Source organism: Pelecanus crispus, chromosome 1 (genome assembly GCF_030463565.1).
Source record: "Pelecanus crispus isolate bPelCri1 chromosome 1, bPelCri1.pri, whole genome shotgun sequence".
Classification (NCBI taxonomy): Eukaryota; Metazoa; Chordata; class Aves; order Pelecaniformes; family Pelecanidae; genus Pelecanus; species Pelecanus crispus.
Window position 1 is genome coordinate 57,247,336 of NC_134643.1, and position 19,002 is coordinate 57,266,337.

General features: G+C 44.0%; 2 protein-coding genes across 3 annotated transcripts; one reads left to right on the forward strand and one right to left on the reverse strand.

The window, feature by feature from the left end:
- Window positions 1-254: 254 nt before the first annotated feature.
- Window positions 255-2,908, forward strand: SNU13 (small nuclear ribonucleoprotein 13). Its single transcript, XM_075720252.1, has 3 exons — window positions 255-293; window positions 1,225-1,345; window positions 2,350-2,908. The coding sequence occupies exons 1-3, from the start codon at window positions 291-293 to the stop codon at window positions 2,610-2,612; spliced, it is 387 nt and encodes a 128-aa protein (XP_075576367.1). The 5' UTR covers window positions 255-290; the 3' UTR covers window positions 2,613-2,908.
- A 2,635-nt stretch (window positions 2,909-5,543) lies between these two features.
- On the reverse strand, window positions 5,544-18,918 carry XRCC6 (X-ray repair cross complementing 6). Of its 2 annotated transcripts, none has more exons than XM_075720243.1 (12): window positions 18,828-18,918; window positions 18,599-18,708; window positions 17,935-17,950; window positions 15,213-15,467; window positions 14,171-14,354; window positions 12,613-12,799; window positions 11,196-11,364; window positions 9,900-10,061; window positions 8,854-8,983; window positions 8,052-8,152; window positions 7,000-7,113; window positions 5,544-6,181 (listed from the first exon to the last, which is right to left on the reverse strand). In XM_075720243.1, the coding sequence occupies exons 1-12, from the start codon at window positions 18,916-18,918 to the stop codon at window positions 5,985-5,987; spliced, it is 1,716 nt and encodes a 571-aa protein (XP_075576358.1). In that variant the 3' UTR covers window positions 5,544-5,984. The 2 variants fall into 2 exon arrangements, with proteins under 2 accessions (XP_075576358.1, XP_075576350.1); XM_075720235.1 differs by having other exon boundaries at window positions 17,935-18,073.
- Between the last annotated feature and the right edge of the window lie 84 nt (window positions 18,919-19,002).

Here is a 19,002-nt window from a genome sequence, read left to right on the forward strand (position 1 = left end):
TGCCGCCCCCACCGCCACAGCTGAAGAGCCGAGGCACGGGGAGGGCCGGGGGGGGAGGCCCCGCACCACGACGCGGGGGGAGGCCCCGCCCCTGGCCCCGCCCCGCCGCCCTGGCCCCGCCCCGCCGCCAGGGCCCCGCCCCCGGGCTCGCGGCCGCCTGGCTTCCGGCGGCGACGCAGCGCGCAGGAGCGCTCCCGCCTCCTCCTCCGCCTTCAGCGCACTCGGGCCGAGAGGAGCGTCTGGGCCGCGCCGCGCCGCGCCGGGCCGAGAGGAGCGACCGGGCCGCGGCCATGGTGAGTGGGGCCGGACGCCCGCCTCCTCCTTCTCCTCAGGGAGCGCCGCGCCGGGGGGCCCTGGGGCGGAGGTCGCTGCCTCGCCGGCGGCTGCGGCGCGGGGAGCACGTGGAGGCCGGGCGCCGCGGGCGGGCGGGCGAGGGGGGATGCGGCCGGTTGCCTCTGCCGCCGAGGGAGGGTGCCCGGTCCTGGGGGCACCTGGTGGCGGGCGACCCGCTCTCCCCGCCCGGCACCGTGTCCCCCGGCCGGCGGGGAGCGGGAGCATGTGCTCGGCTGGCGGGAGAGCGGCCGGGGCAGGGCTGGGGCCGTGTGTGAGGGCGGGCGGCGGGGCAGTGCGGCGTGGGGCCGGCCCTGCCCGCTGCTGGGAGCGCCTGCGGGGGCTGCGGCCGCGGGAGCCGAAGAAGTTGCCGTTCTGCCAGTGCCGGTCGTTAATGCCGCTTGTGACTTCGTTGCTGTTCCGCTACGCCATCGGTGTTAGCATTTAGAAGCTACTTGTAATTTGCAGGTGTAAACCTGATACGTGCTCTTCTCGGGATTTCTTTAAAATTCACGTCTGAGCTTGTTAATCTGCTGCCGGCAGGACCTTGTTCCTTGTGCACTGAAACACTTCATTTTTTTTTATATATATATATATATAGTATTTCTGGTAGCAAACGCCTGAAGACTGCCCTGTAAGTTCACTGCCGCTAGTTTGTAGGATCCAAATGGGCTGTCTGTGTGAGCAGATACTGTCTACTTTGAATATGAGAAGAATCCCTTTTTGTAAATAAAATGCAGTGGGATTTTTAGTGTATGTGCAGAGCAACTGAGAATGGTGAGGTGACTCCAGTAGTCAATATATGTGGCAGACGTGATGCCTATGTAGTGTTGTTCAGAACAAAAATCCCCTTTGCTCCTGTTGTAATACTCTTTTACTTTTTCCTTTCTCTAGAGTGAGGCAGAAGTGAATCCCAAAGCTTACCCTCTGGCTGATGCACAGCTCACCAAAACACTACTAGATCTTGTGCAGCAATCCTGCAACTATAAGCAGCTACGCAAGGGAGCCAATGAAGGTGAGACCTGTGTGTTGTGAAGTGTACTAGAAATCATAGCAAAGATTTTGTGAGAAGCTGTGGGTAGAGACTGTCTCTTCTCTCTACTGGTGGGCCACTAACATTACAGAGGTCTGGATATTGTGAGTGTCTTTCTCCTTCCCCCTCCTTCTAGCACGCTTAAGCAATATTCAGAGACAGAAATAAGCTATAATCTTCTCAGCATTTATATACAGTTCTGGTAGATGCCCAAATTGTATTCCTGGTGCATGTCCTGTGATCATGGATACTTTAGTGGTGTGGCAGATGCCTAGCCAGTTTAGAATCATAAAAAGATTTGGCTTTGAGGGGACCTCTGGAGGTCTCTAGTGCAGCCTGCTCAGAGAGTGGCTCCCTTGACAGTTGAATCAGGTTGCTCGGGGCCTTGCCTAGTCAAACTTTTAAAAAAAGCAATCCCTAAGGATGGAAACTCCACAATCTCTCAGGACCCATGTCCCATGGCTTAAACCCGTCGTAACGGGGCGGGGGGGAATGCAGAATTCCAGCATGTCCCCAGAATCTCCCTGAGGCAACAGTCACAAGTCCACAACTTGTCCCTTTTCCTGCGCATTCACGAGGACGGTCTGGCTCCATCTTCTCTGCAGTCCCCTTGAAGTAATAGAAGACAGCAGCTGCATCCCCGCCACTCCCACCTTGGCCCTCTCTTTTCCAGGCTAAACAAACCCAGCTCCCTCGGTCTCCCCTCACCTGTGGTGTGCCCCAGCCCTGCCCGCCAGCAGCCCTGGGCTGGCCTCGCTCCCTTGTGAATCTCCGCTGTGCTCGAGGGCAGCGCTGGGCACAGTACCCCAGGTGCAACCCTGCAGATAACCCCCTCCCTGGCCCTGTCGCTGCCACTTCCCTTTGGCCTGTCCTCATGCTACCACTAGATCTCCTTGCTCATGCCAGTTTCGGCATCTCCTAATGTTGTTTTTCATTAGATGTGCTTTCCAGAAGGACCTAGACTTACTCTTGAGTTTCTTTTACAGCCACCAAAACACTGAACCGAGGGATAGCGGAATTCATTGTGATGGCAGCAGATGCAGAGCCCTTGGAGATCATCCTGCACCTCCCTCTTCTCTGCGAGGACAAGAATGTACCTTACGTGTTCGTGCGCTCCAAGCAAGCCCTGGGCCGGGCGTGTGGTGTTTCCCGGCCTGTCATCGCCTGCTCCATCACCATCAAGGAGGGATCACAGCTAAAGCCTCAGATCCAGTCTGTCCAGCAAGCTATAGAAAGACTGTTGGTCTAAATGCCCATGAGTTTAAGTGTGTGTGGAATAGGAAAGTTGAAGTTGAGGGGAATTAATGTCTAGCTTCAGTTGAGGATATAGTTTAGATATCAGTGTTTCATTTCAAAACACCACATTTTTGTTTAATAATGGTTTAATTTTTAGTGTTTCTGCCTCTCCTCCCCCTTCTTTTTTATTATTTGACTCCAGTACATTCATTCTCATTGTATTACTTCTTGAAAGTGATTGTATAACTATATTTCCTGTTTGATGTTTAAAAGAAAGAAGGAAAAAAAAAAAATCCCCCCTTATCTCCATGTTTGCCTGCTCAGGGCTTTTTTAACCCACCCGTTAGCTTACTCTGCATTGCAGTATTTCTGCTAAGCTTCAGCCTCTAACGAGTGTGAGTAACTCTTGTGTTTCTGAATGGTGTAGTCTGCCGAGGATAAGGCATGTTGGTTCCCTGCACAGCGTCTGCACACAGGCTGCTGGAGTTGTTTGAAGTGATGGAGCAGTGCAGACTACCTGTAAGGCAGGCAGCAGCTACTGTGTAGCAGCGGACGGAGCCAACATCAGTACACATAGCACAACCCTTTTTCTTGAAACCAGACAAGAGACTTCTGTAAGAGGTGTACAGGGAGCAGAAATCTTATGGCAGTGCACAGGGGAAAATGTCTTATCTTGCTGATTTTTAAATACTGACTTTTTAAGAAAAATAAAATTGCTGACAAAGCTAAATATAATTGTCATTCCCTTGGGGAAGCATTTGCATCTAACTGAAGTGTTCCTACTTGGAAAGCTAAACTGGTCAGCAATTGCCTAAAGGCTATTGCAGTGTAGTAGTTCATATTCCTTCAGTTTTCTTTGTGTGGACTGTATCAATGAGCTTGGGCTTCCTAGGGTATTTAAGTACAAAATGCATGGTAGAGAACAGCCTGCTGTGGCTGACAAGTACCCTACATATCTCATGCTTTTAGGGAAGCTGCTGTACTGTAGTCACCTGACTAAAGATCAACCCTTTAAGTCACAGCCAAGGCAACAGAGAGCAAGTAATTTTTCAGATAAAACAACTTGTGTCTCAAGAAGAGAATGTTAGATAATCTCATGTTCTGGAAAAGTGTGAAGCACCACCAGCATTCTGGATTAGCAGGATCTGGTTTTGTGCAGCTAGCTTTAGTTAAATGCATATTGTGTAATAAATCTACTTACTGATCTGAGCAGAAGAGTCTAAAAACCTCTGTGTTGGAATGGGTCATATCAAACCTGTCTTCTATTGCAGGATGCCAACCAAAGCAAAGCTAGTATGGAAAGACCAATAGGTAAAACAGCAGAAGGGAAAGTAAGTTCTCCTGTAATGTTTCCACAGAGGCACTAACTTCATACCTTTAGTAAGTGCATCCCAAGCAGATGAAATCAGCTCATGAAACACTGAGGACAAATCATGTCTGTATATTTTTGTAAATGGCTGACAAGTAGTATCCTTGCTGAGGTGAACTTAATACAAAGATTTGAGAGTCCTTTCATTCGTATTAAGTTTAGAAATGCTGCTGTTCCCTTCTACTGATGCTGACTGTTGAGCTAGTTGTGTTTAAAACCACAGCTTTGCAAGGGACTTGCCCTATTGTACCATGCCAAGATAGCTGATGTAAGACAAAGCACATAAGGAGCAGAAATAAAGGATTCTTGAGCAAGCAAAACTGTCTTAATTTTCTGCTCTGAAGCCTGCCATCACCATCCCTGTTGAACTTCTGGTTAATGCAATAGCCTGCTTTAAAAAAACAAAGCCAGGAGGAAGATCTAATAACCTATACGAAACATGCCACGATCATCCAAAGCCTGGAACATACTGTGCCTGGGGGTTAGCAAGCCAAGAGAGAAGTTAACAAGGGCATTCGGGGAATGAAAATTCACAGAATTAAGGACAGGATAGTCTCTATTTTATTGCGTTCAAATCTTGCCAAGACAAGCATTTACAGTAACAACTTTGCCAAAAGGCAAAATAAATTGATTGCTTAGACAAATCTTTATTAAAAATAACTACTATAATGGAGGCTGACTGAAAGTGTAATAGACTACCTAGCTTCAGTACTGCAGAGCTCAACATGGGCTAGCTGCTCGTTCGAGGGGAGCTGTGGAGGTGGAAGTGAGCAGCGTGCTGGCACAGCTAGGGTGGTCACAGTGCCAAGAGCGGTCACAGCTGGTTCTGATACATGTGCCACACTACAGCACAGGCACAACCTTAATATATGACTTAATTCTTCAATAAGTTGCCCAGTAGTTTGTGTGCCAAACACAGGAATCCCTAAAAACACCACACAGACCAAAATGGATACCTCATGTATCCCACGTTTGCATCCCGTAGAAATTTTCAGTTCAGCTAAACAATTACTACCATTTTCTAGAGCAAGGGTAATGACTATTGGGTTTAATCATCTTGCACTGCAACACAAGTGGGCCATGCCAGGTGTGGAAGTTTAAAAACCAAAACATAGATGGCCTCAGATGCAGCCTCTGTAAGTATGATTAAAAAAATAAAAATACTGGAAGTAACAAAGGCTATTCTCCACAACTTGGTATTTTTTTATTTTTAAAGCACAGATTTGAGTACAGAAGCCTGCACAGTAGTCTGACTCATACTTGCTACAGAGGTGGAAAAGCTCTATGCCATCTAGTAATTTAATTGGGGTAAGTGTTTGCAGCCTTCCAGGGAACGTGACTTTCCCCCCGCCCCCCCCCTTTTTAAACCAGCTTTTGCTATTACCATTTCAAAATGGAAGACGTGGCTGTGCAGCTTTGTGAAATGTTGGCTTTTTGCCCAAAGGAGTGGCTACTGATTCCCAGTAATGATTTTCTCCTTTACAATCTGCTGGTAATCTTTATAATGGGAAAAGAACCCAATTAGATTGCAAGTACTGATACTGACTGGCTGTTTTGGAGAGTGGGAGAGTAACAGAACACATTTATACTCTCTGTTAGCACACAGACTTGACCTGCTGCTTGAATTCATGTGGTGCCATTAACACCGATCATTCTGTTTTCTTACTCCCATTGAAGCGAGTTTTGCTGTCTTTATGACGCAAAGATGGTATAGCCAGTGTTGCAAAGTAAGAAGTCCAAAATAACTTTTATGAAGAAACCAGGAAGGCACAATTGTGTTTACTTGCAGTGGGTGACCTGAGTTAGCAGAGAATTTAATTCTGCCCTTGGCTACCGTGAACAGAATCCAACTTTGCAGAGATGTTTCACAAGTAAGAGTAAAAAGTTTCTCCACTGCTTAGATTCAGCAACATTTAGTCACCTTCTTTTCCAGGGCAAGATTAAACAGACACAGCATCCACATAAGACAACCAAAACTTTAAGTAGATGGTGTCAACCAGGGCTGACTGCTCCTGCTTAGTGCTCATTAAAGTATTCAGTTATCGCATCCATGAGCTCCTGCTTCTTCCCCCCACCCTTCAGCCCGTAAAGCCTGCATGCGTCCTTCAGAACAGGTACAGTGAGCTTGCCTAAAGTGCCCTTCTGTACGTGACTCCTCAGCTCATCTTTGGAGAATTCTACCTTGGGTCTCTTCTCAGTTTGACCATCAGAAGCTAGAAAGATAAATTTTAGATCACAAAGATTTAAAAAATTTCTTAATAGAAAGACATCAATGTTTCTTATACATACCACACTTAATGGCTGTTAGCACATGGTACTTTAACAGCTACGTACACACTCACGGACCTAGTTTCCATATTTTGTTTTATGAAGTAGGTGTCAGTACATAAGTCATATACTGTATTTCATTGATATGAATGATCTCAAACTCACATATGAAACTTTGTGTTCTGATGGAAAGATCAACCCCAAATGAAACTTTTAAGGGATTCTCATCTAGACAGGAGAATGCAACTATTCCACAGGGAGTTCAGCTAACTGACATTCCCACTTTATGCAGTTTCATAGACTCTGAACTACACACATACCTCAGCGTTACTTAGACCTTTAGCCCTAAAAATGCCTATCGTGGACTTGCTAAACAGCCCATGCTTAAAAGTCTGCTTCCTCACCAAGAACACAAACTGGAAGCATGAACGTTTTTACTACTCTGTTGTAAAAAAACCCAAAGTTATTAATAATGCTAAAAATAATAATAAATATATATTTTGCAGTAATTTACCTACATTGCTTCCCATGCTTCTCTGTTTTTTCACTATGGAGCTTCTCATTCCAGCAGTTCTCTAGCTGGATACCACAATATCCTCTACTCTCTAAGAATCACCACTGAATATAAATCCACTTTGTGGTGGAGATGAGTAGAGTTCTTGCACAAGCAGCTTCTTTAAATTATGAGACCAACTGAAAACGGAGAAGCCTCTAAACAAAGAACACAGACACCACGCTGCATGTCTGCACCGTCATTACTTACCTTGTTTTCGCTTTACAGCCTTCCCATCAGGATCATAGTCAGGGGGATAAACCAGCTGCTTAAACTCCTCCACCAGGTTGCCCACCCTGCAGTTCATCTTTTCAGCCTTTGGCACTGGCAAGAGAGAGATCTGCCCTCACAAAAACTGAGTGATCACAGGAAAGTCTAAACAAGGCCATCACCAGATACAATTGTGCTTCTGTAATAGCTAGCATGCAAGTGTCTTTCAAGTACGCAAAATGCAAAGACCTGTGTTATGATATTCACAAATGAGAAATTTACAGCTCTTGGTAATGTCAAAAGTTTGTATTTTACATACCTAATGGACTCACACATACCTTGAACAGAATGTATATATGCAGAACAAAACTGACACGGTGGAAGTGATATAGATCTCCTACCTGGTTGCACTGTTACCCAAGTCTAATCTCAGATGTTTAAAATACAACAGGTTACTGTCTAAGGTTGCGAGTAGTTTGAGGCAGAACAGCTTGTTTCTGTCATGTGCCTGTATGATATCTAGCACAGGGACCTAGATTATTTGTTACGTATCACTTCAGAAGAGACAAATAGTTACTCTAACCCTAGTCCTGGAGTACAACATAATTTTAAAAAAGGAACTTCCCCTTTAGGTAGGTTTCCATCCTTTGACAAGATATTGTTCTATAGAAACTCTCAGAGCCACAAGGTGGCATCATTGCCTCCTAGCAGAATAGTCTCTAATTCTGCCCATTTATCAGACTGAAATATTAATTAGACTCTTGAAGAGAGGAATTTCAGAGAAAACATTTGTCACCATAGAAAAAAGGTGATTCAATTTTAATTTTGGTGGGTAAAGTGATCAATTTTCCCTTTATCTTAAAAGTGACAGCATTAGGAAGTAAGGTTTCAGTATTTCAGAATGGACACATCCAGAATTCTACATCTTAGAACTGCACAAAACTAAAATATTTTTTAAAAGACATTCGTTTTTTTAGTAGCACATCTCTAACTTAGAACAAAGTCAAGAGCCCTCTACCCCACCTCCCTTCACACCCACCAATAATTCTCACTTGTAAGATCCTCAGCTTGTTCCGGTTCCATCATATCCAGCGCTAAAGCCTCCAGATTCCTGAAATGCTGCTGCAAAACTGGGTTCTCAAAGCTGTCAGGCCTGTCAAGAATCCCCCAAAATGTCAATGCATGCTGCCAAGACAGACAAGACGCATAAGATCTGCCACCAATCTATTTCAAAGTAAAACTCCCCTCTTTCCCACATAACAATCCATCTCATCGGAAGAACTGCTTTTCTTCTTTCCAATTTACCTGCTGAATCACTGTTCCGTCATGCATCAACCACATTAGAAAGTTGTGTCAGACTAGGAAAGCTGTGCGAGACAAACGGAGGCAGTGGCATTCTACTTTAATATCAGTTATGCTACTTTCCACATACCTAGAAAAAAATGTCCTATAAAAGCACTTGATAATATTTATCCTATCTATAATAAAAAAGACCTAACTAGTCTCTGAAGTGCTCCAATTTAAACAATCCAGGTCTGATCTGCAATAGCTTGGCAGAACCACAATAAAATGTGATACCTCTGCAACAAATGACAACAGCCCAGAGAACAAGAGCAATTCTATAAAGAACTCCAGAACGTGCTACATAGTGTACGTGGTGCTTGGGTATTCAGAATAATTAAGAATAAATTTTGGACAAAGCTTCCGCAAAGGGAAGCAATTTGCATCAAAATGCATCAAAATCCCATCTTGTGGACAGCACAGCTGAAGAGCATATGCAGCAGAGCAAGCAATAGTGTTGTGTTTTCTTCCCCGTGCCACCCTCTCACACGCACACTATTTATCTCCATGTACCTGTATCTGAATCGGAGTTTTTGAATTATTTCCTTCATTTTGTCCACCTGCTCTCGACTAGCTGGCACCTTTTCTGTAAAATCAACATTCCGTTTGTCATCTGCGTATGGTAGGAAAATCATGTGGAAACCTACACAGGAGAGAGAGAGCAGACAACAGTTATGCAGAACCATCACCTCAAAACAATAATTTATGGGAAAGACCAAGATGCTTATTAGCTAGGTCTGATGACTCCCCAAACTAGCTACTATTTTGCTGTAAACAACAGCAATCCATAATACCTCCTAGTACCCACAGCATGACACTCAATCCCAATCTCAATGTATATAACCAACATCACTAATGGCTTTTTGAAAGATTCAAACTAAATGCATAGCTAAGAGCTGGAAACTTGTCGCCGGCTTTTTATACAGGAGATCAGCTTGTGCACCTTCCCCATCTCTCACCAGATATGAGCCTGAAAAAAAGCTTGTTTGAAAATTAAGTTAATGCCAACATTTAATTTCTGAAATGCTTTACATTGTACACAAGCAGCATTATTCCCCTACTTTACATCCTTCCCGGAAGAGGATTTTCCAGTTAAAGAGGTGAGAAAACGGAAAAGAGCAAGAGTCTGCCTTTGCTCCCTATTCATTCCCCATTCAGCTGCTAATGTGCGAGGCTCAGTAGGTGAGATTATTTATTTAAGGCTTTAAAATGTATCCAAGGATACAATAAAATAAAGGAAAGACATTCTGTCTAGCCAGCAAACAGAAAATAAGGGCTTTTAATTTTTAGGTCAGTTACTTGAATCTGCTAAAAAAAAGGTAGGAGGCAGGAAAAAACTGTACCCATGTTACACCTCCGCAAGCACTGATGCAACTGGAGTTTTAAAAATAGATTCAACATCAGATGCTTACAATAACAAAACTGAAGAAAAGGGATGTTGGAAAGCACTCTCCCCAGTTTTAAGGGGAGCAGCACCAAGAATATTTTTACACAATCCAGGAGTCTATTACGCTGACTGCATCCAATCGTGCAGGGAAAGGCAGCATCTCTTCCCATACCTGGAGGGGCTATCTGCACTTTCTGCTCATCCACCTCTTCCTCCTGGGGAACCAGGGCCACGAAGCGAGGGGGAGTGTTCCGGCGGGCAGTGTATCGGCACAGAGCCATCACCTCCTTCTCCAAGCATTTCATAAGTAAGGCATTAAATAGCGTTGTACTCCCTGCAAAGTAAAGACTGTATTGGTCAGATTTACAGCTTTGCTCCCTTGTTCAGGAATGTAACCCTAGATATTACAGTTTCAATACCTCTGACTTCTTCGAGATGCTTGCAATATTCCAGAGGTAAAAAGCAACTTTTGGAAGGGGGAGCCCTCGAAAATGACAATGTTAGTGTCTCTCCTGACCAGAGCAGTGAGAGTTCTGGTGAAAGAAATTAAATCACTAGCATATGAGCAATGAAATATAGTTGAAAATTGAAAATAGGTATCTACAAAGCCTCTTTCTGGTCTGGTGGGACATCATAGTAGCAGCACACCATAGGACCTTTTATAGAAGTAACACATGAAGAATTCAGATTGCAATATTCCTCTCTTGAGGCCCATGTTTGCTTTGTATTTTACCAGATATGGTGGTCAGGAAAAGACTGACATATAAGCAAGGTGCTTGATTCAGGAAACTGCTAAGCTGGAGAAGCTAGCGTAAAGGTTCTTTAGTCAAACACTGCAAAGCATCTGTTCATGACTCAGTCCTCTTTATCCACTAGTAGATTGAGAAACTGGAGTTTTTTTCTTTACTATTGCAGCTTGGGATACATTAATACTGTATTTCTAGGTAAGCAGACTTACATATACACATAAAAAGGGGGAAAACAGAAATCCTAAGCATCCTTTCCTCCTCTCTTTACAAGCCCATGAAGTGCTGTTAATTCAGTCATACTTCCTGAGTATTGTGTTTCCACTCCTACCTGATATGGACTTAAAAACAGCAATTATCTTCACTGGTTTGGGGGTTAGTTTTTGTTCGGGGTTTTTTTTAACCACCTTTGCCTTCTTGTCAAGTACTAGGGTCCTTCACTTTCATGAATGACAAAACCAAATGTTTTGGGACTACACCTGCATAGTTTGATTAACTGTTTGTTATGATGGATGAAACATGAAGCCCAATCTGCTATTGAAGAAAACAAGAATTAACTGCAGCTGGAGGGGCAGTAAGAGTTAATTCTATACTTTTTAACATTAGCAAGATTAAGTTTTTCTTTAAGATTTTACACTCAGTGATCCCCACTCAAACACACTATACATCAGCTGGCTACCCTAATACAAGGTGGTGAATCTTCTCTTGCCATCTTTACTTACCATTTACTAGGGACTCCTCAGGATGTATGAACTGGGAAGGCTTGATATGGTGGTGATGTTTTAGCATTGAAAGTGGTTTGAAGCCAATCAGAAACAAGCCTGGAGAATCAAACCGTTTCAATTCTTCTGTTTCCTCTTTCTCCATCACAATCTGCCGTTTTCCATATGTCTAAACCAGGGAAGAGCAGATAGTAGTGCTGCCAGCATAAAAAAAAAAGGGGGGGGGGGGAGGGGAAGGGGGGCAGGGGGCGCAGGAAGAGGACGCAATTGCTGTCTTCCACTACTGAAAAGAGGGTTATAGACAAGACAGAGCAAATTCTCACCATTAGTGCACACTGAAATGGCAAGTCACAGTCTGTGACCACTATCCCAAGGGAAATTCCACCTGGACATGAGTTAAATGCACTTTCCTAAGACAATGGTTAAGCCCTGGCACAGAGAGGCTGTCACATCTCATCCTTGGAGTTCTTCAGAGCTGTCCCAAACAAACCCTGAACAACCTGATCTGGTTTTGTGAGTCTTGCTCTGGGCTGGGTTGGACCAGACATTTTCAGAGGTCCTGTCTGATTCTAAACTTGCTTCAGCAGATGCATGTCAGCTACCCACTCCTTACAGAAACAGTGACTGAGAAACAGTGCTTTTGAAGCATCATTCATACGCCACAAAAATGAAAGCATATTGTAGTCCAGCTGCTGAAGTTAGACATCAGGGCTTAACACTCAGCTTTCTGTTCATCTCCTGTACTTTATTTCAAGAAACTGATGTCCAGTATAAATAAACTTAATATTTAATCTTAAGACAACAACTTTAGGAGCCTTTGACATGGAAGAACACACAAAGTGCATTGTGACAATATACCTAGCAACTGTATATCCTGCTTTGAAATAAAGCTGTGCCTGAACAGAGCTTGACATTCAATCTACATCAGCCAAACCATCAAGCAGGAAGCCAAAGCAAAGAACAAAATAACAAAAAACAAAGGTAATATGCCCTTTTTCTTGTTTGGAAAAGAGCTCCACCCCCACCCTCCTGTGATTCACACTTGTAAGTTTAATAAAATGGACAAAATCTGTTCCTAATGAATCAAAAGATAACACCAGCAGTGATAGCACAAGGCCACATAAGGTCAGGCTCTGACAACCTGGTTCTGCCTTACAGAAAGAAATGACCTGTGTTCCTGAATGCACTTCCACCAGCAGCTATGCTTTCCCTTGACAGTCATGCCAGAGAAACAACCCACTCTCACTCTGCATAGCTTACAAAGTGATCAGGCTATCCCCAGGGGCATACAGATGTAAGTATTTCTGCGTCTGATCCTGAAAGTGAAGTACACAAACAAAAGCAGCAAGAGCATCAGCATCTCCCCCCACACACGTCACAAAGACAGGAAAAAACAGGCACATAATCAATATGTTACCTGAGCCCTTTTTGTGTCACTAGGCAGGAGCAAGCTGCCTGTTTTTCCATTAAACATCCTTGTTTTTATTTTAACCGGTTCATTAGTTCCCCGATAAAGCTTCACTGGGTACGGCTTATAAGCTTTTTGAACAAGGTTGTAAACACCAACAGAAAGTGACAGATCTTTGTTCAGATACAGATTTAACCTGTGTAAAAAAGCAGATACAGGCTTGAGACTTCTGAAAGATCATTTCTGCAAAAGAAAGTAACCACCTCAGGTAAGTTATTTTCTCTGACCTCCTCCTATTCTCCTCCCCCAAAATCACATGTATCTCTGGAAACATACTACTACTTGAGTTATAATCTCGCTTGTATAAAAACATTCTTGCAATGCTGTCATTTCTGGTCATAAACATGATTTAAACACAAATAATCTACCATATTTCTTTCACCTTTTTTCACTCTGAAGGGCAGTTATGCTCAAGCAGAGCACAGGACAAGTTCACATTTGGGCACCCCACTTGTGCTTAATGCAATGTGACCTCTGAATTCACAGAGCTGTTTATGCAGAAGGCAAAATTCCCCAAAAGAACCCCATCAAGACAAACAATACCACGATTTAAGAAAAAAAGTCAGAAGTTAGAGAAAAATTCAGAAGTAAAGGTTTAAAATTGGAGGTAATCTTCAAGTTCTGAGAACAGAACAGTGAATTACTGTGAATGTTACTTTCTCTCCTCTAAAAGGTATCACTGGCATGGGATTCTTCCTCCTCAATTACTAGAAAACTTGAGGAACATTCCCAGAAGAGGAAAATAAAGCTGTGAGCAGGAGCAAGAATGCCAATGACAACAGCTCAGGTTGGGATTTTTTTAACATATATTAAAAAAACACTAAGCTGTGAAATTCATTCCCTTACTGTGCTTCCGCATCATTCTGTTATGAACTCACTCATTAAAAAAAAAAAAAAAAGCAACTGTCACGGAGGATGTGGTTCCAAAAATACTTTCTATCTGCTTTGTCAAGATCCCTTTAATCTCTCTGTAAGTATCTCTAATCTTTCAGTAGGAGATCATAAATATCAAGGCTGTGTGAATCCACACCAAGTGCCTAGACAGACTGGCCCCATATAACTATTAAATAATAGGCCAAAATACCAACCAGTCACATTGAGGTGAAATTTTTCTAAGTTAACACTAGTGAGAAAAGCCTCATTTCAATCAGATTTCACTATAAACTAACCATTTTACTTGTTGCAGATTTTTTGGTAAGTATTTTACTTGGCAATTATGTAATTTTTTGAGAAATGGTCATTTCTGGCCAAGCTCAATCCAGGAGAGGTCACACAAGGAGAGGAAAAAAGGAGGCCTAGCTTCACTCTCCGCTCTTCTCATCCACCAAGGACAAATATCCTTGGAAGCTATGGAAGAAACACCAATCTTGGACTAAGGAATTAAGGTTGAGGAATGTAAGCACCAATGCCTTTATAGACCAATCACTCCAGAAGAGGGAGGTGAGATGCAGTCTAAAAATAACATCAAGTGACTCCATTAAATGAAATACCATAACTAGGCACAAACCTGACTAAAGCCCGTTTCTTTGTCTCCTTTGCTCGCACTTTCTTCATGAGATGTTCCAGTTTCTCTGACTCCTCAGGTTGGATCCCAAGGTCCTCATCCTCTGCTATATTTATGATATCTCTGTAGAACAAAGACATATCAAACCCTCCAGGCTTCTTCAAGTGCATCAAGTCCAGTATGATACCTAGAAACAAAGTAAGAGACAGGAGGATCACAGAAACTGCTTTTTTCTTACATCTGCGTGTTTCTCAGCACTCTCAGATTTCTCTATCTAAGCAAAGAATTTAAGCAAGAATAAGCTCCAAATTGTCATCTGCATCAGATGTCAAAGTTTCTAGGGAAAGAGGCAAAAGATTCTTCAACTCCAGTCAAAACATCATAGCACAGAAAATGTCTCCTCCCTAATTAAGAATCTGGACAACACTGTGAATGAAACAGCTCTGACAAGCTCCTGTAAAACATAATCTTACCTCAAGCACAGAGGGAAGTAATGAGTTCAGAAATTCCCCTTTCCCAGTTATAAGAGCTAATGGATTAAGGAAGCCTCACAGCTTCTAGATCCTGCACACCTGCTGAACTCCAAAAATACTGGTTATCTCAGCTACATAGTTGAGCTAATGAAGCATTTGCTCTCTAGTCTCTGAGCTCAGGTTGCTGTTCTTCAGCTAATTCAAAATGGAGCCATTAAAGTAATTTTCCTTTTGTGTTAACTTAGTGTTATTATTCCCTTCCTGGAAAATGGTGGAACAATGAAATAAAGTAGAGTGCGTTTTCCACGGCCCTCTCAAGTCCTGATTTATACTATCAGAGTAGAAAAACAGATCCTAGAAAATAAGTGTTAGTTGTTGAATACCAAATTGGATAACAGATTTTCTAATTTAGATTAGATACCAAATTTCTAATTTAGAAAGCCTCAGAACAATTCCCCAGTTCTGATGATCTTACATTCTTTTTCCATCATAAACTTGCAATGCGCAGTTAGTATCTGCTGCAAGCATACATCACTTTTATTTTGCCTGAAATTAAAGGGGAAAATAATGACCTGTGTCTCTCAGATCACCAGCTCTGGTCCTGGCCAGCTTGGCTTTAGCACTGTCATTCGCATGAGGGTCATCCTCATTGGTGAAGAGCATGATCCTTTTGTGGCTCAGTCTGACTTGGACATCACTGAAGAGATTAGAGCAGGCCCAGAGTGCTTCACCCAGTGAATAATCAGCATTGTGGCCAAAGGTCTCATGGAAAAGCACTCGTCCTTCATCTCCCTTGTAGCGGTCCAGCTCTAGAACACGCTTTGCACCTAGGGGCAATAACAGCATTCACATGCATTACAAATACCAAAGGAAGTACCACAAACTCTTCAAAACATGCACCGAGGGTCCCTTGCAGCTGATGTCTGAGTAATGTCCCCTAGCACCTCTGTGGCAGTGCCCTTCCATCACCTGGCTGAGAAAATTGTTGCGGATAGCCTAACATTTGCAGTATTGCAAGCCGGTTACCACTTGAAAGCACCTACTAGGGCCAAGAGGACTTTCCTGCTGGGGGAGGGAAACAAGCAGCGATCAAAGAACACAAACCCTCTACACTGAAAGGACAAGTTCTCAGCAGGAAAGGCAGCAATTGCACCCGCTGCAGAGGCATGGCAGACTGCTGCACCAGCAGAGAAAGGAGAGGAGGCTGAAATACATCCTGCATCTCCACGGCACGTTGGGAAGGTGGAGAATTCCTCCTGCTTCCTTGCCCTGCATGCCAGATAGCATCAACCTAGAGGTCAGATTCAGCCCATAGATCGCTACACGGAGCACAGTAACATTCAGGGCAGGCATTGACAATCTTTTTAAAGCTCTGTGGATTACTCCAGCCCAACTCTGACTCCTTTTCCCACCTGCCTAATAGCAGATTCTCCATCTTCTCCCATAACTCTACAAAAAGAGACAAGCTTTCACTTTTCAGCTACTGCATTCTGCAGAGCTTCTTCCTTTGTCCTTCACTCAAATTCTATAGCACTTTTGAAGTCTCATCTGAAAATGTGTTTTCCCCTGTCATGGTTTAGCCCCAGCCAGCAACTAAGCACCACACAGCCACTTGCTCACTCCTCCAACCCCAATGGGATGGGGGAGAGAATCGGAAGAGTAAGAGTGAGAAAAACTCCCGGGTTGAGATAAGAACAGTTTAATAATTGAAATAAAGTAAAACAGTAGTAGTAATAATAACAATAGTAATAATAATATACAAAGCAAGTGATGCACAATGCAATTGCTCACCACCCGCCAATCAATACCCAGCCAGTTCCTGAGCAGCGATCGCTGCTCCCCGGCCAACCCCCCCTAGTTTATATACTGAGCATGACGTCATATGGTATGGAATAGCCCTTTGGCTAGTTTAGATCAACTCTTCTGGCTGTGCCCCCTCCCAGTTTCTTGTGCACCTGGCAGAGCATGGGAAGCTGAAAAGTCCTTGACTAGCATAAGCAGTACTTAGCAACAACTAAACCATCAGTGTGTTATCAACATTATTCTCATATCAAATCCAAAACACAGCACTGTGCCTGCTACTAGGAAGAAAATTAACTCTATCCCAGCCGAAACCAGGACAGTCCCCCCCATTTACTATTTTACTTTCATCTCCTCAGCTGTCATTTAATTAATAGCATAAGCATTCATAATTATGTACTGCATAATAGCTAACTATAGTATTTTTTTCCTTCTCCAGAACACGCTGCTCTCCAGGGGCAGCAAATACACAATTCTCTTCCTTTATAACACCCACCTTTCACCTGCACTGTCTTTATCAGCACGGCAAAGCTACTGCCTCTAACGCAGGGAAAAAGGCAAGCAGGGAAGGAGGAAGAAAAAGGATGACCGAGAAGCCTAAGGCGCTTGCTGCCAGAAAAGGGAGAAGAACCTAGGGCAGTGTTGTCAGGTCCCCATTGTAATTAATTCTGAAACTAGGACAAGGCACAGTTCTTTCAGGAGAACCCCATGTGTTATTAAACTTGCACCTCCTGGTTAAAAAAACTACCATCAAACCTCCTCAGAGATAAAGGCCGCTATTAAAAGCTAGTACACAAAATCCCCCCACAAGACTCTCTGCTGTCAGAGAATTTGTCACCACTAGCATGCATTCTTTCCACTCCTCTTACTACCTTTTCCAATTCAGCAACTGGCACTCATTATCAAGCAGATGCTAGGTAATTCTAAGAAATTCTAAGAAAATGGAAGACCTGAATTCAAGAATTGCAAAACTTACTACAAAAATAAAAGATGGAACACCCCAAACAGGTTAATACACTGGACCACCTGTTCTAGCTGACCCTGCTTGAGAAGGGGGTTTGGACAAGATGATCTCCAGAAATCCCATCCAACCTCAGCCATTCTGTGATACTCTCCATCAGCTGGAATCCGTGGTGCCCTAGCATGTACATGCACTTTTCTGAAACGCAGCAGACACATGATGGGCTTTCAAGAGTTCTGTTGAGATCCTCTTAGGTTTAGCAGACAGCAAGTGAACCACCATGTTAAAATAGAGGAAGACATAGGAAAGGGATCTGCACCAACTATAACAGAAAAAGCTAAGTTCCCACTAAGTTTCTAAGCTTTCAATAAATTTCTAAATCTCCCCCTCTGCCAACGCATCTCAGTAACAGGAATTTTTTGTTTATCTGATAGCTCTCTGCTTCCAGAGAGATCAGCTACTGACAATGCTACTACACAGATTTCCTTGCTTCATCTTTCCACATAACCATCATGTCACGTTACTGCCTTTACCTGGATTGTCCAGCTCCTGAAGAACATAGATGTGCTTGAAATCTGCTGAGTTCTTGTTCTTTTCTGTACCATAGAACACGACACTTAACAGGTCCCTGTCACTACTAATAATTTTGCTGGTATATACATTCCGGATACACTGAAAAAAAAATGCACACAGGTCAAAATATGAAGAACATCAGTTGCAGTAAGGATGCAAAAGTTTTGTCTCTGGCAATTAGCAGTTTATACAAGTAGACTCTAGCAAACAGAAGAACTGTAACAAATGCTTCAAGGTAAATTTCAACAGGAGAAAGAATTTGGGATCTTGTTTTTTGAGAGGCTTTTTTTCATTACACAGCCTTACACATTCTTCATTACCATTCCCCTTCTATAATCAGCATCAATGAACATGAATAAACATCTTTTAAATAAACCACCCCGATTGTGGATTGCTCGCTCATTCAATAAACATTTCCCTCACCTGAACTCTGGACACGGCCCATCAGACAATGGATCTTTCCAAACCCACAGCCATTCAGCCATCTGAGTTGCTCGAGTTTCACAGTGCCCTTACACCAACAGACCAGGCAGAGCGACAACCCGGTAGCCATAGCCATGGCAGTGTCGAAGGCGATTCCTGGAGGGCCTGTGAAGCGCGCTGAGGCTCCCTGAGCAGCCTTACCTGGATGGTCATGTCGAAGGGAGTCACTCCGTCCCCATCGGATTCAAACATGGCCTGGGAGGCATCGACTAAGAAAATGAGGCTGTCCCGACCTGAGAACCTGTAGTTCGCTACGGAAAGGGGGGCGAAACAGTTTTAGCAGCGGCCCCCTCCACCGCTGACCCCCGAGGGCAGCGGACCCGGGGCTGCCCTCCGTGGCGGGGGGGGGACGACGGGGGACGACCCTTACCGACCGCCTCAGCCGCCTCCTCCTGCTGCTCCTCCTCCTCCTCCTGCTCCTCCGGCCCCTCGCTCCGGTAGTAGGACACCCACTCTGACATGGCTCCCAGCGCGGCGCGAGGCCCAACGGCCGCGGACCCCCTCACCTGCGCTCAACGCTCAACCAACAGCCGCGGCCGCGCGCC